We start from the raw sequence: 27,437 nt of genomic DNA, 5'->3' as shown, positions 1-27,437 counted from the left end.
CCAAGGAAGCCCAGGAAGGTGCCTGCCAAATGTCATTGAGTTGCCAGTACAGAGCTCCCATTGTGCGTCCTTCTCCCTTGATTATTTCACTTTGACTAGAGCGATAGAATTCAGTTTCTGTCTTTACACACTGAGCCTGCATCACCTTAGTCAATAAACACATAAAAAAATATTTTTTTGGTTTATTGTATTTTGCATTTTACTTTACTTTCAGAGGATGTGTGTATATCTTAACATAGAACAAAAATGTCACAGCAATAGCACATAACTTTTAAATTTGAGCCTTTGAGAGAATTTGCCTGCAGTGCAGTGGGCTTCTGCTTGAAGGACATGTATTCTTAGCAGCTCCCTACAACTCTACAAGCAGTATCTTTGAAGAAACTCTGGAGGGGCTAGTTCCTGCCTTCCAGACAGTGAACATCACTGAGCAACAAGGTCTTTGAAAGGCAAATGGAGGACAAAGGAAAGAAAAATAAACTTAAAATAAATATTTAAAAAAAAAAAAAATTAAAAGAAGTTTCAAAGTGATGTTATGCTGCACTGCCTCCGGTCTACATTACCATGATGTCCACATTTTTATACTCTGAACATAAAACACACATTCCCCATATCTTCAAAATTGTGCACTGAAAGAGCAACATTTTTTCACCTGGACTCCTACTTCTTCTCTCCTTTCCCATCTTGTCTTTAAAAAAGATTTTACAGAATTTTTCATTGATCAAGTTCTCAGTAGAAGCCAAACAGCCTGTTATTTTTTTTCAAAAAGTCTATTACGAGGCTGGGAAGGTACTAAAAGAAAGTTTTGAAATAAAGGAAAAAAAGCTATTCCTTAAGACAGCTCAAAAGGTAAAGATAACACTTCTAGTTAACCACTAGAAGAGCCACGTTTACTCTCCTCATCCTTTTTGCTATCCTTATTTTCGTATTCTTAAGCTGTTTAACCTGTTAATAAGGCCCTGACTGACTTAACTCTGCAGAAACTCTCATAGCTTTTTGAGCCAGGACCTCACTGCACAAGTTTTACCCCTATTTCCAGTTTCACAGCATCATTTATCCTTGTTTTCTTGTCATCAGTGCCTAAAGTTCTCCAGCTGTTCTGTTTTTATATAAAACTTGCCAACAGCAGCTCTCAAGCATCAAAAACTTGGTGAACATGCACTTATTTCCATCAAGAGTGTTTCTGAAATTCTTGGAACACACCAAAAATTAACAGCACTTTAAAATTTGCCTAATAGCATTAAAAAGTTACTTAATATCATTTAAAAGTCTCAAAAATCATGAAAAAAAGAAACAAGCATGAGGTAAACTACTACAGATGAAGAGCAGAATATAACCTACTGATTTGGAAAAACAAACAAAACAAAAAAAACCAAAAATAAATTCTCTAGAATATCAATATCTGAGTCCAAAACAAATAAAAGCTATTGATAATCTCATTCATAGAGAACCGCATTCTCTAGAGACAAGATTGTTTCAAAAGCTTATGTATTCCTTGTGGTAAAAATCAAAGGAGCAAGCCTACAGGGACTACATGAAGAGCAAAACCTACTCACCCTGGAGCAGGGAGTAAGAGTGTAGTGCCTGGAATAATCCCACACCAAGGAAGGGCAGCACATGCCTGTGTTCCCAGCCAGCTGCATGAGTGGGCCCAGCTGGGGACAGGGCGCGAGGTAGCACATGCAGCCACACTTGCTCCCAATTGCGACAGTTTTGGGGAAATTCCCCAAGAAGTATCGCAGCCTTCTCTGATGACAGTTGGAGTCTCTCTCCAATAAACAAGAGACAAGCTAGTTCCAAATTAACCTGGACTTTCCGAGGCTACAGTGCAGCAACTTTCTCTGTGACTGACCATCGCCTAACAGAACAGGCCCAGTTTTAAACACTGATGGTATCTAATGGAACAAGGATTGGCAGCTGCTCATATCAAAGACATTAATGTTACCTGTGTGAGGTAAATCATATCTTTGAACTTCTTTATGGGATCTGTGCTCTGAGGAAGCTTGAAATGATAGCCAATCTGCCGGAGCATCTCATCGTTGCCATTTTCGTGGTGTTGTCGATGGAGAGAAAAATTGCTTGTGTAGGACCAGTCCTCAGTGGAGGAAACCTGTTAAAAGCCACAAAACTGAAAGACCGGAATGAAAAGGTAAAATGTGCATTTAATGACTGACACGATATTCGTGAAAGGATATCCATTACAGCCTGCTGACATACAAAGCCTTTAAAATTGGTAATACATTTCCTTAGTGCCTCATGCAGTCACGCAGAGATTTTTAATCAATAACATCCTTCACTTATACTCCTTGTACAAATAAATGAAAACGCAGAACAACTCTTGGCTTAATGGCATTTAACTTATTTGTCCTAAAGTTCAGTTTGGCCAAGGGACCTCAAAGGTTGGCTTGTATTCATAGCAAATGAGAAACACCCTAGATTAAGATGGAAGAACATACTCTAGTCAAACACATTTAAGCATAAAAGTTACAGAAGTTTGTAAGGCTATAAATTCTAATAATGTGTCTATTTTCAAAGCCTGCCTCAGAATACAAACAATTATGAACAAGTTTTTATTCAGCTAAGGACAACAATGTAGCATTGCTCATATAGTTATTATTGCCAAGTTTTCATTGTAACTACAATCTCTATAAAATCTTTTTATTTAAATTTGTTCCTTTTTAGGCTGGATTTAATAATTTTCATTGTTATTAATATGGATGAATGTACTGATATGTCTCAGATAATATACTTTGCCCAGAAAATTGAAAGGAGCATTCTGAACTCCTTTTAGCTGTGTGCATGACTATCAGCACGATATTCATAGCTCTCTGAACAAAAGGACAAACAGCATATGTCTCTGCTGCAACTGGCTAAATAAGATAAACTATATACTATTTAAATTTATCAGGAGACAAAACCAAACCTTCTTATATGCAATACATAAAGAAAAAACTCAGCATTTATCATGTTTCTTCTGTTTCTAAATAAACATATATCCTTAGATAAAGCAAAAGGAAGCTGACTTTAGGCAATATAAGCTATATATTTAATAGAATTACTGTTAAAATTAATACTCTCATAATAGCCTCTCATCTATATTTGGTTCCTCTTGCAACATCAAGGTTAATATATCGAACACTGAGGAGGAAAACAGCCCAGTTTCATCCCCTCCCTCCAAAACGGCACACACCCCTACCCCACCTGTGCCATGCCACACCTAACAATGCATCATCCCAACTACAGTCCAGATGCCATAATCTGTTGGGATTTGCCCTCACTAAATCAGAGCAGAGGGGACAGTAAGGTGTGGAAGCCCTGCCTTACCTTTTCGATTGTACTAAAGGAAGGCCAAGACTGAAATCCGTATTCTGAAGCAAAACGGCTTTTGGGATACACTGTCCAGTTCCAGCAGTCACTGCTGTAGTCATAGAAGTGAGTGTCACCATAATGGGTGTCATAAGGATTCTGTGAGAGCCAACCTTCTTTAACTGATTCCAAGCCATTGGAAGGACTGGATGCAATAAAAGGACGGCTCTTATCTTCCTGGGATTTAAAAACAAAAGAAAAAAACACAACCCTCTCACAAACTGATTAGCTTTTATTATCTGAATACATAGATCACATTTCGAAAAAGCGGAGGGAGGGAGGGGCAGGGAGAACATGCTTCTTCCAAATTTCTGAGTCACCACCTAGAAAACATTCCCCTTTATGTCCTAACATTCATCATTTTTTACTTGCTTAATTAGCTTCATATTTATGTTCTTGCAGGACAGCTGGGCATGATATTGCTTGCTCTGCTGTTCTAAGGGATTCTCTCCCACATCAAGAGACTTTCTATCTTTATATGGTTCTAAATTCTTAATGAAAGCTATTGAAAGTGTACCTCGTGAAAAAAATAATCTCAGGGAATATTAATATTTGAGTACTGTGACTTCTTTATGGAAAATCATTACTTTTGCAGTGTTTCTGCAGGAACAAGGCCATGATTTTCCCCTTTCTTATTAAGTAGTCACCTAAATTAAGTCGTAAGAAAGCCAAGGTATTCTGCTACTGGTAGCATCGCAGGTTATTGTCATTTTGGCTGGCTCTGCATGTTAAGATAGATGAGATTAGAAGAAGAGTTACATTTCAAATTGTTCAGGTCTTCCTTTATTTCTAGCCTCAGTAGATTTAGTGTACTAAATCTTTTAGCAGTATACTACAAAGTACTGAAGAAATCCTTCTGCAGGTATAATTCTTTTAGCACCCTAGTCTAGTAAGACAGAGGCCTGAGTTACTTATCAGTTATGAGTTACAGGAACTGGCTCCACTAGAGCAAAGCCCTTAGACATGTGCTTGATTTTAAGAAACAGTCCCACTTTGTCTTTTTTTTCTTTTTTAACATGAGTAATTAATAGTTAACTATATCTTGGATTCCCTGAAGTCTCCAACTCAAACTTACAAGTCTTTTTAAGTTATACAGTCCAGTACTGCTACTAATTACAGGTTTCCTCAGCTGTCTTATATTACACAGGATTTGAAATTAATTCACTGTATAGTTCCTTCTAGCACTCAAAATAGTTATTCTAAGGGTTTAAAAAAGAGGGTCCATCCTGAACCTATACAAGTGAACTGTAACCAAAAAACAGTATCAAGCCAGAACAACTCACTTTGCTGCACATGTCCTGGCAAGGCAACTCACGGAGCTAACCACAGAAACACCACAGCATACCTTTACAAACTAGTCAGTTCCAGAAAAAAAATGAAATACAGAAATCTAAATCAAAATCTTAAGCAGGATTTTTTTAATGTAAGACACAATTACCCCTGAGAATACGTAACTGTCCTCAAGAGTAGGATTGTTTTCAGCAAGTTCTTTCAAACCTGTCCTCACTGTTTCCTCGTACCTCAATTTTTCCAGTAGAAAGGTATTATAAATTCTCAGAGTACAACTACTTTGATGATGCCAGTTAGCTTCCAATAACAAGCAATACTGCTGTCACTTACACGTTGAATGCCTGTCTTAGCAAAGGGAAACCTAAGCTCATAAGCTTCGTAACGTGAAATGTAACTCATCCTGAAAAGGATAGAGAAATTAGACTAAAGTTATTACACCCTGAAGTCAATAAGATCATGCTATACAAAGGATAACTTTAAAGGGCACTAGCATTTTAGGTTAACAAAAGCACTCTTGTTGGAGATGGAATTTTTAAGTGGACAAAACACTTGCCATATTTTGTCTCTTAGCTAACAGGGGAGTTTAGAATACACATCCGTGGTTCAAGTATTGTTTGTTAACCCCTATACATATATGTTTTATATATATATATGTATATACACACAGTTAGGCAACATCAGTTTGGGACTTCTAAATCAATTTCAATCAATCAAACATATAAAGCAGATTCCATCAAATTGCGAAGAACTGCAGTACTTCTAGGATGTGAAATAAAACTGAAAAAGGTGTGCAAAATGCGCCAAATCACAGCAGACTTCATCATGGATTCTAGGTGCTTCTCATCTGCATGCTATTAAAAAGCCTGAGGGTTGTTAAACCCTTCTTATAGTATCCTTGAACAAAATCAGGAGAAAGGAAATACGGAATCATAGAATTGCCAGGTTTGGAAGGAACCTTAAAGATCATCTAGTTCCAACCCCCCTGCCATGGGCAGGGACATCCCCCACTAGATCAGGCTGCTCAGAGCCCCATCCAGCCTGGCCTTAAAAACTTCCAGGGATGTGGCTTCCACCACCTCTCTAGGCAACCTGTGCCAGTGTCTCACCACCCTCATGGTGAAGAATGATCATCTAGATTAATTAATAATGGGCAAGCTGATTTTTGTTCACTGAAAGCAAAGGCATTTGTGGAGGTATCAAAAATAAGAAGCAAAAAAGAAGAGAGATCCACTACATTTTCAGGTCTTCCTTTACATATGACAAAGAGTTAAAGACTGAAGTAATTTTTTTTGTTTGTTTTACTTTGAGGATATCCCTCAAAGTTTAGAGAGCTGTCTATACAAGAACTTGGAAAGTTCAACTCCTCAGTAATGTGCTGGGTTTCATTTCCCAAAAGGATTAAAAAAGAAATCCCAAGTTGCTCATATTGCAAATATTAAACATTTTGCCAAGCCATATCTCCTGTAGTTTCTTGAGATCACTTACCTTAAGAACTATTTCTCGGATGTTCTTCACGTAAAGCATCACGTAGTCTTTGATATAGACTTCTCTGTCAGCATAAGGTATGGAGAACCAGTTGCTTGCAATTGCTGCTTCATTTTCATTGTTACCACTCCAGAGAATAATTGATGGATGGGATTTTAAACGCCTTACCTGAAATGCAACTTACAGTTTCGGAAGTCAGGCAAAATTACTTCTCTTAAAAAAAAAATAAAATCAGTAAGATCACTTTATTACCACTGGAATTACAAATCCACACACATTTTACAGACACTAAGACTACAATTTATGGGTTTATCCATACTGTTTACTGTTCCCTCAGCTTTCCACCAGGCTCAAACTTGTGTAATATACACTTAAAGAGGGAAAAACTTTTAATATGTTGACATATATCCACTATATGCACATGTGTAACTCCACTATCATCTACTCAACCACATGTGAAAGGTAAATTCTGTACTAAGGCACACTGTAATCATTAGAGCTCACCCTCAGGGAATGCTCTGAAACATCCTAGAGAAGATGGCAGTTTGGACCTGGGGAAGGCTTTTACAGCTGCATGACTGATTACGCCTACAAGTGAGCTAAAGAGGACTTAGTAGGGTTAGATTTTGCATCTCTACATAAAGGTACACTAACAAACACTTCCAAATAAGAACTTTTGTAAAGCCGGCTTATACAGTCAGTCAATAAAACACATAGGTAATGGGAAATAGAGCTTTGACGCATGGACAAAATACCTGATGAGAAACTTCTGCCCTTACAGATTCTAAGTAATTCTGGTCAGTTGGATATAGGGCACATGCAAACATAAAATCTTGCCAAATCTACAGGGAAAAGGAAAGAAAGTACAAAAAAAAAATCTGTTAGTAAATCATTTTACATACTTGAAAAATATATCCTTATTGCGATGCGCAATCCTTTGTTCTTACAGAAGCTATTTGTATCAAAAAGAATTAAACTGAAATGTTCTATCTGTTATTCTTGGCAAGTACCACCAAAACAATCACATCCTCCATGCAGTTCAGTATGTGCATACTCTACCGTGGTTTTCCTCAATATCAGAGTTACAAAATATTTACCCTTAGGAATCAGATCCTGACAGCCTCCACGGATATGGGGAGTATCACTCAGTAGATGGAGTTCAGTAAGTTTCAGTTGAATAATTAGAACTCATCCACTGCTCAAATATGAATGTGGGCAATCTCCAGCTAAACAAAAAATTTTTGTATTTACTACTTTGCAGGTGCAACACCAAATACCCATTACTTATTTAAAAGCCTTGGTAATTCTTACGACACTGTATCAAGCACGCTTAACAGATGTTCAAGTGTACTTGTTAACAAAATACTTTCATACCAAACGCACAAACTAATCTTAAAAAGAGTAAATCTTACCCAGTGAAAGAGTCAGAAACAAATCAGATCCTTTAACAACACATCTTTCTTCCAAATAAAGATCAAGTAGATACCACTAGAGAACAGCAAGTTTTTCAGCAATGAACTCCATTTGTACCTTGAAGAAGGTACATTTATTACAAAGACTTCTTGTTTTACCTGTTCTGTTTTTTAACTTGCTGTTACTCTGAGACGTCCGATAGCCTATTATAAACATTAATGGAAAGATCCCTTGAAGGAGCACATAAACCCAAAGGAGACTGTAGGAGACTACAGTGAGGACCATACTGCCTAAACAATAGAGACAGACCAGCTCCCCATATATTTCTGCAGCTAGAACATGCTTTTCCATTACTCTTTTCAGCATACACTCCCTAAGAAAACCGAAGATAGGAAACAGGACAGTGGGAGGTAACAGATCTATTAATAATTGCTACACTTCTAGCACTGCAGAAAAAAAGGCAAAGCTATTACTAAAGAATCACTTAGAATCCTTCCATAACTGTGTAGTCAAACTACTCTTCCTATCTCCCTCAGAGAGCTATCACTGTTTTTCCTGAAGCACAGTTTGAGTCTAATGCACTTTTAAGCCTTTGTAAGAGCATCAGAAGAAACAAAACCAAAAGCCTGAAGTGTCACCCCTTCCAAAATAAGGGTCTGATTTTCTGCATCTACTTACTACTTTGGCTGCTAAATCTTGCATTGAGCACTGTACAGGCACAGATCTAAGTGGCCTACTTAGGTGCTTGGTGTCAAAAATTAAAGAACTGTAAGTGCTCAGAAGCCCTGGAAATCAGGACACTCATTCAGACAACTAAAATAGATATAAGGGGGTTGTTTTTTTTTTTCAAGCACACACAGCAGAAGGCAGCAAGATATCAATTCTGTTTCCCTGCTTTTTATGCTGTGGATTAAGACCAAACACATTTCTTGGAATTTTAATGCCAGATGCAACTTGGCCTTCACTCATCTAGTCACTATTTCATCAAAACTTATTAACAAGTGCCTCCAAGACCATATAATCAAAGGTATTCATCTAGGATTATCAGTGTTTGCAGCAGGTGTTCCCCTTATAGCTACGCTTACGTTCAATTATAGCTTGTTCAAAGTTGTCCTTGGATAAGACCTTCCATGCTTGGCTTCAGGCCAAGTGAAATACTCAGAGGTGGCTGAAAGCACAAAACCCAAATACCGTAGGCTTTAAATAAACTCAAGCACTCAGATTGGTCAGCAGGGCTATTGTCACACGAGTAAGCCCTCAACACAGCTACAGGGCGCCACAGTCTGGGTTGCTGCAGAAGAAATACTATTTGATCTTGTGACTAAACCCCCTCCCATGCACTGCTTGTTTCACGACTATTTGACTGAGTGTTGCAAGTCCCTGTTGATGCCTACAGTCCACAAAAGTTCTTCTGTCATGCTCATCATTACAGTGTAAACATCTTCTTCCTGCTCTAAGTGACATCAGTAGTACCAGTCCCTCAGCTGTTTGTTTCTTTTCTCATTTTTTCTCAAGAAACTAGGAAATGTAGAACTGGGAGAGAGGTAACAGAGTTTTAGTCAGAGAAAAAGTTAAAGCCACAGTTCTGATGCTCTGATTTTGGGAAACGTGAGAGAGGGGAGAAGAAAAGACAGTAGAGAGAAAACGAGGGGGAAATGAAGGGTAGATTCGGGGCTGGAAGAAAAGCGGGAATGCGTGAGCAACAGAGCTGTAGCCCTAGTTACAAGAGAAAATAAAAGCTGGGGTCCTAATACAAAGTCTCCAAAATATCACTTGCAGTTTCAACAGACAACCTCAGTAACCAAGAACCATTCAAATTAAAAATAAATTTTAAAAAAAAAAAAATTATTGGTCTGACTTGTCATGTTGGTATTTTACCATGTCCTTTGGAAATATGGCTGTAACTTATGTACTAATTCTCTTATTTTGTTCATGCAGAGTGCTTTTTTATTTAAAAGTTCTTGTCAGTTTTTAAACAAGTGTTCTTTTTATTGTTTTTACCATAATTCCCATTTCATCGCAAATATCGTAAAATTCATCTTGTTCATATACTCCTCCTCCCCAAACTCGAAGTGCATTCATGTTAGCATCTGCTGCAGATTTCAAGAGTAGCCATAATCTGTCAAATACAAAAAAGATGACTTATACAAGTTATGAAACTGTATCACTTAAAGAGTTTCCAGTGTTGTACCAAGAAAACCCCCAAATCCTCCCCAAACATTCATCAGCAGCAATCTAAGATTTATAACTCTTAAAGAAATCAGACCATTTTGATACTTTCTAAGCCTGCATGTCTGGATAGAGCTCTCCAAGCATTTTTTTTAATGCAGAAAAAGTTACTTGGTCCTGTTAACACCTATGAAATAAATGGAGTGACACATGCAAGTAAGTGCTTTTATAGAATTATTGGCAGGACCAGATTTAGAAATACTATATTTTATTAATCATGTTGTTTTCCTCCCTTCTCCTACTTGTTTTAAATATCAATTACTTGAATTCAAATCCTCTTTTAAACACATTCAAAAGCCTATATTCTCCTTCTGAGTTCCACAACGCATAGCGAGAATTGGCAAGTGAAGGAGAAGGAGAAAGACCGAAACTCTGAATCTCTTTTGAAAGGATTCAGGCTCTGTTAATCTTTCTTTAATCATGCTGGCAGTCTCTAAATTGCATGTGAATGCACACTGCAGCGTGGCCTGTTGTTCTGCTACGCAGAGCAAAGCTTAATTAAAGTATGGCATGGTCCCCATACCACCTGTATCTCTGGGGTGCTATGTCATCAAAATTCAAGAAGCCTGTACCAGAGAGGGAAAAAGGGAGAGAGGCTACTATGCACTGATGTCTCTCTGCCTGAGATGGGTTAGGATATGGCTGAAGTGCACTTCCTGTAAGTATCCACACCATTTCTCAGGCAACAGGATCAGACAGCCTGAAGATCATCTCTGAAAATATCTGAATTGCCAGTAACCTGTGGACAGCGAACAACCACCTCCCCATCAGTTATTACACTTACATACCTTGAACATCACTCAAATCTAGTAGTGCTAATTAAGCCCTAATTCTAAGCCTCCAACCCACAACAATTATTGTCCTACCTTGAAAGGAGTTCCGCTCCTAATGCCACCCTTTGGTAGAGAGCAGACAGAGAATCAGGAGGAGGAAAACGTGATCCTTTGAGGACATCAAAGGTGACTTACGTGTCATAGGTCACTCTGTCCTGGAAAGAATCTGCTGGAATCCAGTTTGAGCCCTTAATGAAAATGGGTCGGCCATTGATTCTGAAGTAGAAACTCAGACCTGGTGAGCCAAGAATAGGCTCCTGAACAAGTTCTACTGTACGGAAATAGGCCTGTGGAGACATTTAAAGAAGACAATAAACTTTAAAAAAATAAAGAAAACCATTACAAAAGGGATTCAACTGAACACTGACAGCTTAGAATTTGTCAAGGAATCAAAAGACAAAGTCTCACCTCTAAAGCCCTGTTTGATTAAAACACACTGCAACAGGGCTAAAAAGAATCCTTCTGCTAAACCTGTTCGCTTTTTGAAGTAACTTTCATATTAAGAGATATAGAAAGCATGGGCACTGAGAGGAATGTAGAGGCTGCATTAGATGAGACACAACACTTAATCTGCAGTTTTCTCACTATAGAAGGTTGCTGCAGCTCAACTGTAAATCTTGTCCGCGAATCCTTAGCTTCAGGCTCATCTGGTAAAAGGAAAATCTCCTGCTGCTCTGAAATGATACCTTTTGAATAGGTGCAGCAATTAAAGAGAAAAAAACACACATCTAAATGTCAGTTTGGAAATGCAGGGCCCTCTGGTCACCACAGCTGTATTTGAACAGCATGATCAGCACTAAGGCTTCAGAGAGATCAGTTCAGTTAAGTAACAACTAACTGCGTAAGGTATTAAAGGTCATTCCAGACAAAAAGCACATCTCAAGCAGACACCAAACTTTCACAGCTGCTCTAATATCTAGTATTGTGTACGGCAGACACTGAAACAAGAAAACATTCCTCCTTCCTACTGCAGGTGGAAAAGAAGTACTCAAGAAATAATTCTGGACATTTTCTGGGACTTCACTCAAATCCACAAACAATGCTGCTTTGAGGGGTATCCTGATTGCACTAATATAAACACAGTCAATTCAGCACTAACATAAACACAGTCAATTCCAGAATCACGAGAGAGCAGTTAGGTGACTGCAATAATGCTTTGCACTGAGGTTTCTTCCTCACCTGGAGTCAGGCTCCTGCACAGTGGCAAACTGCTTTCAGGGAAGCTTTAGACTTTTTTTTTTCCTCCTGCATCTTTGTTCTAGTTCAACTTATCTAGGCCAGGAAGAAAACTTTTTGGTACCTGTCGCTCACTGTCATAAGAAAATTAAATAAAATGAAGGAAAGCTAATAGCATATTTCAGTCAACTCAACCAAGCAACAAGTTTGGGTCAGGAAGGCAGGAGGAACCTCATTCTTTCTATACTACCCCAAGATAGCAATCACCCCTCCCTCAGATGACTATTTGCCATATCTTTTCCAAAGGTCAGCTTGTAGAGTACAGCCTGTTCTCTCTCTGCCACAAGCTACAGTTGAGACAAATATCTGTCAATAAATCAGGCTAAAATTAACCTAGTTAAGGGCAAGTGATGTACCTGTTTTTAAGTCAAACTGTATTTCACACATTAGACAAGGCTGAAGTTCAAATGGGAAATGACTAATGCTACTGTGGGACTGTGTTTTTTAAACTTTCAGCTTACCAAAAATCATACAGAAAATTATTTCTAGTGGTAGAGAAGACAAAGAAAATCACTGCTTTTTTTGCCTCCTCTTCAGTGCTTCATAGTCACCTGGACAATTATTAATTAAACACCTGGAGAGAGACAATGCACATGACAAACTCGAATGCACGTGACAAACATGATCCACTAGAGCGGAGGCTGCAGATCACTGACCTCAAACTAAACCTCTCTGCATCATGGCAATGACCAAAACACAGAAACAGAATGAATAAAAAAAATGGGACTTGCCCCAAGTCCTGCAGTGTTTTAGTGTTGCCCCAGGGGCAATAGAAGCTTAGTGCCAACTGGGACTCAGCATCTGTACACACCACTAAAGAAATTCCCAGCTAGAGAAAAACTGATCACTGAGAGGACATTTCAGACTCCCTGTCCAGTCTCTCTGTGCACATACATGTGCTGAGGACAGCTGCCCCACCTTTTTTCTACTCTGATCCCACTGCACACTTGAATACAGATCAACATGATGAATTTAGCTTTAAGACAAGAGTCTTACACCCGCCCCTACAATTCTGCAGCTTTATTTTAAAGTGAAAAGTTTAATTAAAATTAAAAAAAAAAAACAAAAAACCAAACCAATATTTCATACAACTTGCATGGTTACATTCACTACCAAAGGCTACGAAAGAAAAAACTATGAGTACTACACTAGTGAAAAAGTTCTGATCTTCCTCCTGTGATTTCAATTACTTGAAGAAAGACTCCTCAATCTCCAGCGTAGCTCTTTTTTGTGGCACGTAATGGAACAGGATTTACAGTCGGGGCTCCCAAAATATTTGGGAGGTCTACTTAATGGATGTCATCAGGCAGGTTGGAACTGTCTCAGAGTGCATTTGTAATGAAGTATTTATACTAGTAACAGAAATTAGTAACAGAAAACAGCTTTATCCATGCTCAAGTGGAACTTGTGCAACTGGCCAAATTCAAGGCAATCTGAGAGGCTGAAACACCCAGCGAGGATCACCCATAGAGCAGAAGCAAGAGGAAAAGCCCCTCAGCCCCATCTCAGGTTGCCAGGCCTCCAGAGTTTCATGCCTTTGTGTTCCCTCTCCATTGCCCCCCAGGGGCCCACTTGGTAATGCAGCACCTCTTCCTGTTCTACAGCAGCTTCCTTTTGCCTTTTGAGCTAAAAGAAGGGTAAGAGGATAAAATTAGCATCTGGCAGGCTTGGTTACGTGCCTTTCTGTCTCCTGAAAGCTTGGCCACCTTGAAATCTGTCTGCTAGACCTTGCTGCCTCTCCCAGTCTTGGAGCACACTTACAGTCTTTAGCCACTACAGACCAATCAGCTGGTTCATTGCACAATTAAGAAACAGATACCTGCCTTTTTAAGACACATACAAAGGCTTTGCACCCAGTTAAGGGACCAGTGGATCCCATTTGGCATTCCCAGATTTAGCAGTAGGAAAAGTAACAGGGATGAAGATGCCTAGAGCTGAAATAAGATCACAGAACGCGCCAGTGACCTAACAAATTAGCACACAGCATGAAAGCAGTGTGAAAACTAAAAAAGGCAAAAGAAAAGACTTCTGGAAGTCACGCTAAAAGACCGGGGGGGGGGGGGGAGGGGGTTTAGGAAGGAGGGAAGGATAGCTAGAGGTTAAGATCTTCCAAGTATTAAAACTGCCTCATGAAATAAAAACCTCTGATTACAGTGTTGGAGAAATAAGCTTACATAAAGATGGGGAAACAGAATCAAAAAGCAAGCAAATGCCTCACGAGGCAATGAAAGAAGTAATGAATTCCCTGAGGTAGGCATGGCAAGAAACAAAGCAACTTATAGCAAACAGGACTGGATGGATCCTCTCTCACGAAAACAACTTCATTCGGAGATAAATTTCTTGCTATGACTTTGTTTAACATTATCCTGTGAAACAAACTCTAAAGCAAAGTACTCAAATACAAAAACAAAACCAACCACCCTCATCCAGGGATGCTGGCTTTATTCCATGTTGGTTTTCTGCTCCTTTCCACAGGAGAGAGTAAGTACTTTCCTCAGCCAAAGACTTTCCCAGCACAGCTGGCTATAAAGCTTTACAGAGCTCCCACAAGTACATACTGGGAGGCGACACAGAAATTTTCCCGAAGGGTTAATTAATGTTGCAGAGACTAACATGCCAGAAAACAGACAGTAGCCAAATCTGACACAAGACCAAGCTAAGTTTTCTCACATATACATTTCTCACTCTTTAGTTTGTCCTGTCCAAAGTTATATAGATACTTACGTGGAGACAAACCACCTGTGAAATGTCTCATCCTCTTTTTTTTCTCTTTTGAAAAAGAAAGGTGGGAAACATATTACACCTGGATACAGTACTAGGTCGGTAATAGAACTGACAAGAGAACAACAACTTTCAGGAACATTTATCCCTGATAGTATCTCCTAAACTACTCAAAGTTCTTATTAAGCCATACAAATGTTGCTATTCAGTCGTGCTGACATGAGATCAAATTGTGCTAGAACATGAAAAAACTGCACACGGAGCCTTTTTCCACTGGTACAGCTCAGGGCAGGGGGAGGTGGTGTCTGTCTGCCTGTCAGAATTCAAGACTGAGTTTCACAGAACACAGGAAGGAAGACTAGACTTCACACTATGAATCTGTAAAGGCTTTGTATGCTGGTTAATTTATAATGTCCACTATGTGGTGCATACACTTTTTTTCCTCCTTCTTTCCCCTTAAGGAGAGATTAAAAAAAAAAAGAGGCTTCTGAATATCTTTTGTAGACCATGAAGTCCCTATGATCATAGGCCACAGGACTCTACAAAATATCCTGACACAACTACTCAAGTGGAATCAATTAGTTTTCTTATCATTGTGCGGTTTTCACACAGGAACAACAAAATTTTCCTTTTTACAGGCTTTATACCCACACTTCCTACAACCAATTTTTCCAAGCATAAGATGCTTTGTTTATTTGCTGGGGTTTTTTAATCGTCTCAAAATTAAATCGCTATTAATAACAAAGAATAATTATTACTAAGGGCTAACCTTATAACAGCTAGGGTTCCAGAAGCTACCACTTTCCCTAGGATTCTTCACATGAATATATGTTACAGCAAATAGCAGTTTTAGATGCCTAGTGACCAGATTAGTTTTTAGTAAAGCAAAACAGATCAGAACCTTTTAATAAACATTTGCTTGGTTGCTTCCACATTTTGTTGGCATAAGGAGCCTAGTTTAATTTATATGACTTTTTTTTTCAACAGACAATTGAAAATTACCTCTTCTAGGCTTCTTAGTTAAAAAAAAAGCCTAAACAACAGAAAAGTACACAGTCAGTGTGTTGCACGAACCCTTATGCAAATATCCCTGAATATTACTTTTGTGGTCATATATAGGATGTCACCTCTTCTTAAAGCTGAAGCACATCAATCATATTCTAATAAACGAATGTATGTTAGCATTTTAGGATCGTATCTATCCCACAATTTTTTAAAAAAATGACTTAACAAGAAAAATTTTAGCAATAAACCTTCACATAACCTAAAGAAATTTAAAAGTGGTTTTCAGTACATGATACAAAAAAATTACCATAATATCAACATTACAAGTGGTTTATCTTTTTCATAAGATAGAAAACCTAAGAAGTAAACATATATTCTTTCCTGAGGTTTTTAGCTAACTATAAGCTGTCTTCCAGTCTGAATGCAAGTAAAGGTGTCCATGCAAGCTAGGGCTACCAGAAAACACATTGTGACATTAAAAAACCCTCTTACTTCTCATTAGCATTTTCACATACATATTACAATCCAGCAAAATATTTAAGAGCTCTAGAAACTTGCTACGCTGACAGATGTCCTAACAGTAGCAGTGCAGCTGTAACCAAGCTGAAGGGCTCACCTTTGAAATTTTCTCAATCTGGTATCCTCCCTCCATGACGAAAGTTGTTGTCACGTTGTATCCAGTTTGCTTTCCATGTCCATTTGGCCACCAAGCCTCCACCATAGAAGTCTTGAAGGTACAAGACAAAAAGTCAGAGCAATGGTTATAAAAACAGGCATAACATGCACCTAGGGGCTCAGATATCTTTGAGCAAATTACCACAAGGCTCACGAGTTTCTGTGCCTCAGCTGAGCCATGGTAACTGGGATCTCTCCAGCTGCAGCTCTGAAATGAAAATTACTTAAAGAGAGAAGTACGATTTCTTCCACTGAAGCTCAGGCTATCACTTCATCTTGTGTCTACAGCAGCATGCATACACATGCATGCACACATCTAGTTGCTACTCCTCAGCTGAGGTACATTGGCAGACTATCTCACCCAATTTCAAATGTCTGCATCAGGAGCATACACTGTTCACTTGCCTCTGTATCATATCCCTCCTCTCACTGACCCTTTTACCTATCACACACTACATTCAGTGTACAGAAGTAACACCATTCAATTGTGACTCTGATAATATGTGACTATACTGACTGTGTCACTCAGGTCAAGCTTTTAAGCCAAATTATAAGTTTCATTCTTTCTTTTCAGTGTTTTCTGCTTTTTCTCTATGTTTCCTAATCATGTCACTAGTACTCCATAATTTTTACAAACATAAAAACCCTCCTCCTAGGATGACAGAACAATTTAATTTTCTCATTTTTCTAGTCATATAGTAATATTCATATCTCCCTTCCAGCAGCCTACTTCTGCTGCTCAATCCTATTGCCAACATTTGCCAGCTGAATGCACAACACAAAAATCGTGGAAAGAAAGCAATAATGCATGGCAGCCAAACAATGGAGGGATCAGCACCGAACAGAGTCATGTAAGGAGTGCCTCGATCTTTTCAAATAAAATGAGGCCAGAGAGTGGCCCAACAACATGTTTTGCTGTAGCCATACTTGGACACAATCACAGATGTATCTACTAACATTTCAGCTTCTCCGATAGGGAATGATCACAGCTGCTCATGCAGAAGTACTAATCTCTCTGTTGCACAGATACAAACGGAAGCACAAAATCGCGTGTGCCTCAACAACAAGGGAGTGTTCGCAGCCACCTGGCGCGGCTGGAGTGTTTCATTGGCCACTAATGATGTCATCCCCATGTTCACCATTAGCTGATAAGCAAAAAGCTGTCATGTTCACAACACAGCACTTTGTGTGGCAATTGCAGGAAGACTGCTCCACATCTCGGGTGATAACGCACCACTCACACACCTTACTGACTTTGCAACAGAATCTGCAATAAACTCTCAACCAGAAATAAATCTCTGATGCGGTCTCACTATTTAACATGCACCACACAAGCCTGTTGTACAGAGTAAGGGCTCTGTTAGGCTCATTGATACGTGAGAACACATTGCAGGGCTTCTTGTGAAATCAGCTGATGTGAATTCATGCAGTAAAGCCTTTTGTGTACAAGGAATAATAAAACACTGTTGCCTCTGCTCTGAAGGAAGTGCTTCCTCACAACCTTGCAGTCATACTCCACTAAGAGATTTCTTCTGAGGTTGAGGGTGGAGCAATTAAAAAAAATAATCCTTTCTGAAGTTCCACATTGCAGTGCCTGCTCAATGTAGTCACTGAAAAGGTTAAGCAAAGGCTACTGATCGTTTTAAATGTAACTGGGTATGCGTAACTGCTCATGCAACTTGCATGTCAGATGACAAACAGTTAAAAAAATCATACAGTTTATATGCTTTTATGCTTTTGTATAAAAATAAAACAAGCACATAAATATGTAGGTCACTGAGTGTGCATACTACAACATAGTCTGTGTGTCTTTAAAACATGCTTTTTCTCCACTCTGAGAGAGCTTGAGAATACACACATAATGCATTAAAACTGGCGAAAAAAATGCAGAGTTACACAGCAATAGTAGAGTAATAGTAGATCCAGTAAAATATACAAAGGTGTGAGGACAGACCCTCAAACGTTATTAACCACCTGAACTGTCAGAAGCCCCAAATTCCTGCTCACAGCACGTTGCTCACCCACAAATCTAACTGTGCCCTGTGGCAGTGAGGCCAGGGGAGCAGCAGCTCCCCTTATGCTGTTGGCTCCCGCCCAGAACAGCATCAGCTGCGGCTGCCACTGCGCTTACCAGGGGGGCCGCCTCCCACTGCGCTTCCCAGGGCTGCCCCCCTGCCCAGTGGCCTGAGCCTGCCGCTGTCAGGTTCGGTTCTGCAGTCAACTCTATCAGAGCCCTGTCCTCCGAGCAAGAAGCCAGGACAGTTCATGCTTCTTTTTGCCATGCTGGGCTCACTGCCTAATTCAAGACACTTACCTATTTGTCAGCTAGAACAGACACACTGATTTTCTTCGCCTCTCAAACCTATATATATTTTCTTAATTACACCTCTGTGTAAAACAAAATCCTACAAACAAAACAAACTCTACAGAAATTAAATAATGGTGAATTAAGTCTGCCTCCTGATAGTTTCCTGCACACCTTCTGAAGGTAAGCACATCTATTCTTTCCTCTTTCATCAATGAGGTGTATACCTAATTAATTGAGTTTTATCCTCATTCGAGCATCCTTTACCTCTCCCAAATTTCTTTTTTGTATGCCCAAGGGGCTACAAGCCAATGTAAGGAAGTACTACAAAATTTCCACCAACCTTACTGCCAGACAAGTTCTTCATAGGGCTCTTTCGCTTTTATTTACCTGAAAGAGTATCTACTGAGAGGTTTGAGGAATGTTTCCTTTCTTTCCTGGGAGAACCATGCATATTGTAGTACATTCCAGTCCCAATCAGTCCAGTAAACAATAGCATGGGAGACAAGATACCTACTGTCAGGTAAGTGAAGTGACGGCAGGATATCCAAAGGTTATCTACCTAAATAGCTCATTTAACAGTGGCTGGTGATGATGTGATCTTTTCGTTTTGCAGAAAGGGAAAGGCTTTACCATCTTTTTGACACGGAGCTACATTGCCACAAGGCTCAGACATCAATTTTTAGTGAGCAAAAGCACCATTCTCCTATTCTGTAAGGAGTACAGAACTGCTGTTGAAGTCAGGAGCACAGTAAGGAATGGGAGGGAGGCCTAAAACTGGCATGGAAGCAGAAAGACACATTGGAAAGCAGGGGAAATATTTTGCAGTTGGCTAGGGTTCCACACACACCTTACCTTGTTGATGTTTACAAGCAGCACAACGCTGCCTTCTCCAGGTTGGAGCTCCACACTGAATATTTGCCACGTTTGCAGTTTGGGAATGTTCACAGTCACAAGACCCACAATTGGCTTGGAGCTGACTACATCAAAAATAGATTCGATTTCAAGACTCCACTGCTGAGCACTCTGTACTGAAGGGGGAGAAAAAATGGGAATTTAGCAACTGTGTTTATATGCCTATTAGATAACATGATCTCTCGTCAAAGAAACAACTCAAACATCTCAGATTAAATTTAACAATTTCCAGGCTGTGTTGAAACCAGACCTACAAGGTTAATCTTATTTATTGCATTTGATTTCTGTGTTTACATTTGCTGACACAATATGATGTATAATTTTTAACTCTCTTTTTTTCATTCAAAAGCCATCCAGGTTTTTTTCAGAGCTCTGTACAAAAGTCAGAGACCACGACACCAGTCACTTCATTAGGAAGGATATTTTTTTTCCCACCAACTCCCATAGGCATTATATTTGCTTTTAGTCAGCACTCATATGAACACGGTACTCTTTGGGAAAGATCGTAATCACAAGGCAGTACAATCACTTTTGTTGATGAAACAAAAACAGTATTAACAGAAAACGAACTGAATTCATCCCAGAGTCACTAGACAAAATGAATGGAGTTATGCTGGGGATGAATTGGGCCCATTGTGTCTAGACTTGACGGGATGTATCCTTATGTCCCTTCTGCCTCTGAAGTGTGGTGGAGGAAACGAGTTAATGACTTCCCTGAGATCTCTCTACAGTAACCTCATACAGTCCTCTCCTTAACAGAATTTATTGAATAAGGCAAACCAGGGTCAAGGGTACTCAAGATTCATGTGTAAATTTCCCATTAATTTCAGCAATTAAATTACCTATCTACAAACACAGCCTGGCTAATCCTCCAAATATTACAGATCAACATCTAAGCAAAAGCAAATAAAACAGAAAACAAGGAAAACTAGAGCTAAGTCACATTTTGTACGCAGAAACTGCCTATCACTTATTTTCTCTTTTCATGTTCGTATTCTAGTTCTTCTTCCATGAGAGAAAGAGAGCTCCCTCCCAACACAGAGAATTCCATTGACCAGCCCCGGTGTGATTTTCACTGTCTGCTGTAGAACAAAGAGCAATGAATGTGTTCCCAAGTTTATATTACACAAGCATTGCCCAGGGAAGACCAATTTTTATAAATGTTGAAGTGGTTCAGAAAACACCCCCATTCCAAGGGGTAGCCATTAGCGTGTGTTTTCCCTCCTCTTCAAGGGCATACAGAACTTCCAGCCCACTCTTAACTGCATGAACTGTGGGGCCTAGGCACACAAATCAAGAACAATAAATCTTTTACAGACTCAATGGTCAAAAGGCTATGACACCAAATCCGACGAGCAATGTAACTGGCATGGGCAGTTGAAATTCAAGTCGTTCATTTACTCTTTATTTTTCAAATGTTATTATGGTTGAACACTAACAAGCTCTGTGTCTGGTTCCAAACCACTCTTCTGCTAAACGAAACAGGTTTGGTCGCACTGCTTAGCTAGAGAGCAAGACTTTACCTACCAGAAGGTGGAGTTGTGGGAATGTGGGAGGGACCGGAAAAGATTACTGTAACGAAATTTTAGAGAGCACACAGAGTCTGTGCTGGGGCTTTCCATGGAAATTCTAGTCACGTTAATTCTAGCTAAGATCTGCAGCTATTTCAGGAAGCTTTAAAAGCAGCCAGGGAGTGACGTCTTACTCTTTTATTCATAGACAACAACTCTATTCCCAAGGGATGAAATTCAACCCAGCGCAGAAGGCTCACGTGCTAGCCTTTACTCCACTGAAGACTGGGCTCAACAGGCAATGAAAGAAAGCCTGCTGGTGGTCTACAATGGGACGTGTTACCATTTACAGAAAGTTTCGACTGAAAATTAACTACTTTTGCTCAGCTGCAATGATCCTCAGGACAAAAAAAAAAAGAAAATCAAAGGCCACATCAAGGGAAGAAACTGGTTTGTTAAGTTAGGTAGCCAGAATGCAGGAGGCTATCCTCTCAAACTGCAGCCTTAACAAATTATCCTTGCATAGCACGACTGCTTTTCTCTCTCAGACATCGTGTTGTGTCCTGAAAACCCAGTGCTCTTGAAACTCTACTCACTGTGCATTTGTCTTCCCAGCAGAAAACTGAATTCCCACAGCAGCTTTGCTTTTGTTTTAAATGGAGGTGAGACAAAAGTGAGACCTATTTATTGGGTGTCTTGGTGAAAACACATGCCAATAAATAAGAAATTTTTCAAAGGAGAAGAACAGGGGCTAACCTCTGCTATACTACATATATTTCTGCAGCTATTTAGGGATCTTCAAGTAAAAAAGATTCTGAATGTTAACATTTTTAATTACTATTGTTTGTACTAAAGTACTGTTTCAAGCCCTAAAAGGGTGTACTGTGGGAAGAACTATACAGAAAGTCCTAAAAAACCAACAGAACCTTTCCTAAACTGACAGTTAATTGAGCTTAAAACCAAAATGGTTTGTTTTCCAAAGGTTAAACAATAATAAAAAGTAATAACATAACTTACCAAAGAAAGAAGTCAAAGAAAAGTAAATCAGGTGACAGTGGTTATAGGCCTCAATCCTAACATCTTTCCAGATTCCTTGAGTAGGAAAAGAAGGGCCCCAGTCCCAACTAAATGAACACTGCTCCTGGAATACAGAATGATTTTGTTACAATTGCCTATTTTTCGTACAGACACTGATGCTGTGCCAGAAATAAAAATTATTCGTTATCTAGAAATAAAATATTGCCATGCACTAAAAGCATTTTTCCAATTTTGATAAACCTAGAGGAGCCTACAATACTTTTCCTTATTTCTTGACCAGAACTCTGCTGCTACTACCTATATAAAAAATACAATTTTTTATTAAACATCTATATACAGCAAAATTTTATATTAGTCAGAAAGAAAAACAGAACCTAGCCCACCACTTACAAAAAAAACAGTAAAAATCAAAAAAAAACCAAGCCAGGAGGTTACTCTCAGTTCAGCTCTGAATTGTCTTAAGTTTGTAATGTCAGTATTTAATTGTATACCTGAAAGACAAAGTAAGCAGAAAACAGAGTTACAAATGTTAAAGTATTCTAAAAGAACGATATCAAACTTTATATTGTGGGTATATCTGAAATACTTTATCCCCTGTTTCTTGTTGTAACACCGCAGATTAATACAGGGAAAGACATGCATATGTCTGCTGTATTTGTGTATTTCAGTCATGTTCACTGTTTCTGCCCTTTTTATGGTTCCCTTGTTCAAAAACAAAGGGAACAAAAATATGGTTGAGAAACAGCTTAGTTCTGGTTCCAACATCAGAATAACTGTCAGAATTATAAAACCCGAGTCAGGGAGAGAAGTACCTACGCTGCTTTCCATTTAGCTATTTTCAAACCTGGTCAGACCTCTAGTTAACGAATCCCTTGAAGACATCTATTCAGCTGCTCTCCAAGCTTCACAGAGCCCCAGCCCCCAAAGCAAATACAACAGATCTCCTTAAAGTCTTGTACAGTGACCTACAGTTCTAAATTTAGAGACTAATAAATTACAGCATGGGCATACTAATTTTGGCAAACCACACTGCACAAGCCTGGCCTATCCCTTGCATCGCTGGAGTCAGCCTGCCTGCCTATCGGGTTGCAAAAGAGCCTTCCAGGAACCAAGCACTGTACCTATTTCAAGTGTAAAAACATGGACAACACTTCTTAGAAAACAAGTCAGATTGACAGTAATTTTCCCATTATAAAAAAATATACTAACTACTCACTGACAGACCCTCAGACTGTCAGATTTCACTGATAATACTGCAGAGACCACTATCAGAAATAGTGTGTCATAAGAACGATACGCTTGTATCACTGAAGTACATGAACACTGTAAGGCTTGCGTTTCACCACAAATCCCTATTAATGTATTATTAGATACATTTACTGCACTTAATACTGAGCCTCAAATGTGTAAACAGTTTCCCGTTACTGTAAGATGGGAAGCAGTCAGCTTCCTTTAGCAATGTCCTAGTATGTTTGTTTACTTTTAAAAGTGAAATCACTGCTGTTGTTGCCATATATATGGAACTAAAAACGCTTCTGGAAATGTCTGGAGCAGCTTCCAAGTACAACTTCCAAACAACTCCTTTGAGGAAAAGCACTAAGGTACTTACAATTTTAGAAGCATAGTTCAGAAAGCATAAAAACATCCCTGGTCATTTTTGCTCTATAAATAAGCCTAGAGCTATTTAAGTGCCTTCTTCCTTCCAAGCTCCCCCCTGCACTGATTTCTAAGAAACACAGTGGACTTGGAAATATTGATCACTTTCTAAAATGTAGTGAAAACAGAAGTAGTAATAAAGATAACATTTTAATCTCTAAGGATCTTTGCAGGTCAACTTGGAATCCATCCAAAATTTAAAGGAAATCCTATCCAGGTTTAGATTAACATGATTTCAGTCATTTTTTTGCTGAGGCTTTGAAAGCACTTAATTGGAAAGATTAAAAATAATTAAGAAGAAAGGTATTTAAGTGGAGAAAAATATGTAAAAACACACAAAAAGAGAAATTCCAAAATAAGATCACCCAGCCATTGTCTCTGGCTGGTGCAAAGCTATCAGAAATATATGAAAAGCTGCTCACATGATGGTTTGCCTTGAGTAAGTTTTAACAGCAATGAAACCACATCTCAAATCAGAGTTTCTGAGCTTCATTCATTGTGTGTGACACAGTTCTCACTGAATATGTACCTATAAGTCACACTGCACAGTGAACAGGTCCTCTGTTAAGTAACATTTCTTGGGACGTGCCAGAGCTGCCCAGTATAAATAGCACAGTACATGAGCAATACTAAGCACTCACAAAGCTGCTGGGCTGAGATTTTTACAGCTTTGGCAATATATGCTGGTATTTGCAACAGTGAACTCTATCGTCAGCATACATTGCTAAACCCACTCAGCGGATGAAAAAGCAATGGTTACATGTTTCCCAATGCTATCCTGCTCTCTTAGCAGCGAGTCTCCTTGCTGGCTCCTTGATGAAAACAACTTTTTAAACTTTCTTACCACCTAGATATGAAGCTTGGCCTTCTTATGCCCCTTGTATTGTCAACATGCTAGATCACAGGTTCCTAGGGGGCCACGAGAAGCAATGAAAACTATGCCCTACTTATAAAATGACACTGCAGGTTTCAGAATACATCTGTAAGGATAGCACATGGTGCATTGCTCTTTCCAAGCCTGAAGTCAGAGACAGATAATTCTGCCCCTACCTTTCTGATGAAATTAGCATGGCACTCTCCTTTCTGCACAGGTGGAGGGCATGCCGGGGGTATGCTGTATGCTTTGTGACATCTGCTCTGCTCTGCGGCATATGAAATGGCTGATAAGAAACGGACTTCAACAAAATTGACCTCCTTGATCACGCTGGTAATATCAAAGCTCTAGGTCAAGAAAACAGCACAAAATCATTACAGCACTGACATTTATTTATGAGATTTATAATCGCCATTATATTGGGATTTTAATACCACACATATATTATTCAAAGGCTTCAGTCTCAGCAGGCTTTGGTTTTGAAGGAAAAGAAAAACTACTTCTTCAGTCGAAAAAAGGAAATACACAGTAATATTCCAGATACGAGGTCGTCTGGGCAACCTGTTTTCCCCATAGTGAGCCCCCACTGCAGGCTGCAGCACTCTGTTTCCACACTGAAGTGCTTGAAGGACAGCTAGAGAATTTTTACCCTCTTTTCTCACTCAGAATTTATCTGCATCTTTAGAAAGAAACCTTATTCCAACCCAGAAAGCTGACCCATACAGGACTTCTTCCAATTCCCTCTCTGCCACCATCTTATCTACCACAAACCATTGAGGTGCCTTTCGCACGAATGCTGCAAAGCTGTATTTCACGCCACCTGCTCTCTCACTTCTAAAATGTACAGAGGCACACTCTGCACCAGCAGCAGCAAATGAAGTATTTGAGTGCTTCCTCATCAGCTTACAAAATCCCCCTCAGTATGGCTGGGTAGAAGGATAAATGTTCAGCTTCAAAATTATCCTGTGCTATCAAGATAATATGAATCCAATGGCCAATACTCATTTTTTCCTCACAGTGTTCATTTGTGACAAGCCAAGTCCTGGCAATTTTTTCCAACTTGTGAGCAGTCCAGCCAGCATGATTTAAGTCTGTAGCATCTCTCACACAGCCTTCACAGAGTCTTTCCTGGGGACATCATTGCCATGTGGAACAGGTGAATAAAGCAGAAGTCTGGGTCACAGTAATCCTAAACTCAATTTAATACAGTACAGTGAAGGCCATGTCATGAACTTTTACGATCTGAGACAGAATGAAATTGCAGAAACAAGGGCAAAATAATATCTCTTTCCAATTCTACAGAGACTGCTACTGGCAATTCTTTAGATACTCTCCAAATAGTAAATAATTACAATTTCATAAAGGCTCTATGAAATTTCTTATTTCACTGATGGTAAAACTAAGGCACAGAGAAACTAAGTGATTTGTCCCAAGTTACACAGACCCAGGTGGCAGAATCTAGCTTTCATGTCTGAGGTCACCACTTCTGCAATAAAACCTGCTGGAATGGTAAACACTAAGACATGAAGACATGAGATTTTCTTTGTAATTCAGTTATTCTACTAACATTTCTCTTTTAACTTTTCCTTTTATCATTATTTTCAGAAGAAAAGGATTGTTCCTTATGCTAGTACCCATAAGAATTTTATATTTTAAAGCTATAAGATTAGTTTGAATGTTTTTGCTACACCATTCCATGATGAGTACCGACACAGGCTAAGCTCAAAAATGCAAGACAGTATTATCAAACCCCCAATATTAAAAATCAAAAACCCTGTATAAAAAAAAGCATAGAGACACGGACTTTACAGCATGTGGATTTTCATTTCAGTATTCACATGTAAACCATTCTAATACCAATTAGTAAGCAGATTTACAGCTAATATAACAGATTTAAGCTTACGTTTTCTTGGAGCTGTGACAGATCCCAAGAAGCAAGACTTAGCTGAATTGATCCTCTTGCATGAGTCCACTCATTTAGAACAAGACACGTTCACCTCTAGAATTGACCCTGCTGCTATTGAAACAGTAAGTACACTTCTCTTTCTAATAGTTATCTAATTACACATGCGGTCCTCAGGTCAACACTGTGTGTGTTCAAGGACCTATTTTTACGTGAAAAGTGCTCAGCACAAAAGGACTTTGAAGAAAAAACAGAAGCACCTTCAGAAATAAACACATTACTTACATATCTGTTGAACATGTTGTCTGTTTTTCCAAGACTGATGTTGTTGATCAGGATCTGTGCTACTGTATCTACTCCATCGAAAACCAAATTCACTTTCTGCCACTTTCTACAGAAGATCACATATGAATTTAAAAAAAAATCCTGTTAGAATACTTAAGAGTTAACAACACACAGGAGACAGACAATATAAAAATGTATGTCACCATTATGTTTAGCAGCAGTTGTCTCAACTACCTCCAAAAATGTCTGACTCGGTGGGGCTACATTATATCTTTAAATAGCCAATTAAGTTGACAGCTGAAGTGGCTTGAGTCTGCAACACAGTATGTTCACATACTCACCAGATATCAGATGGGCTAGCTTCCAGTTAGCCTAAGTATTATCCTTCCTTAGTTGCCAATTTATAAGTCATTTTTAACTCTTTAAAAAAAAATAGAAAAAAGCAACTACTGAAGTGTTCTTTAACAGTTTTGCAGCTGCACACTTTTGCACAATTTGTTTTATCAGATACAAAAGTACTGAGTAGATTTTGAGCTGATGGATTAACTAGCAATTCTGGGTGAAAGATGGCATAGAACTATTTTAGACATATCTTTACTGCATACCTGATGCCAAAAGGCGTTTTGAACGTCCGGCTGTAAGTCCAGTTATCCAGAGAGATCCATCTGTACGTCAAGTCATTAAATCTATAATATGGATC

The 27,437-nt window shown here is 39.0% G+C and overlaps 1 protein-coding gene across 1 annotated transcript; it reads right to left on the bottom strand.

The window, feature by feature from the left end:
- On the bottom strand, window positions 1–27,437 carry MANBA (mannosidase, beta A, lysosomal; the record flags this gene model as incomplete). The annotated part of the gene is made up of 13 exons (XM_009865219.1): window positions 1–145; window positions 1,943–2,107; window positions 3,322–3,540; window positions 6,139–6,306; window positions 6,894–6,980; window positions 9,553–9,670; window positions 10,749–10,900; window positions 16,192–16,302; window positions 19,411–19,586; window positions 21,999–22,122; window positions 24,726–24,896; window positions 26,738–26,843; window positions 27,343–27,437. Coding segments are annotated over 13 exons (1,837 nt in total), but the record flags the coding sequence as incomplete, so codon positions are not given.

The sequence above is a fragment of the Apaloderma vittatum genome, unplaced genomic scaffold (assembly GCF_000703405.1).
Source record: "Apaloderma vittatum isolate BGI_N311 unplaced genomic scaffold, ASM70340v1 scaffold43512, whole genome shotgun sequence".
Classification (NCBI taxonomy): domain Eukaryota; kingdom Metazoa; phylum Chordata; class Aves; order Trogoniformes; family Trogonidae; genus Apaloderma; species Apaloderma vittatum.
Note: the sequence above shows the minus strand (reverse complement) of the source record. Positions and strands in the feature narration are given on the sequence as shown.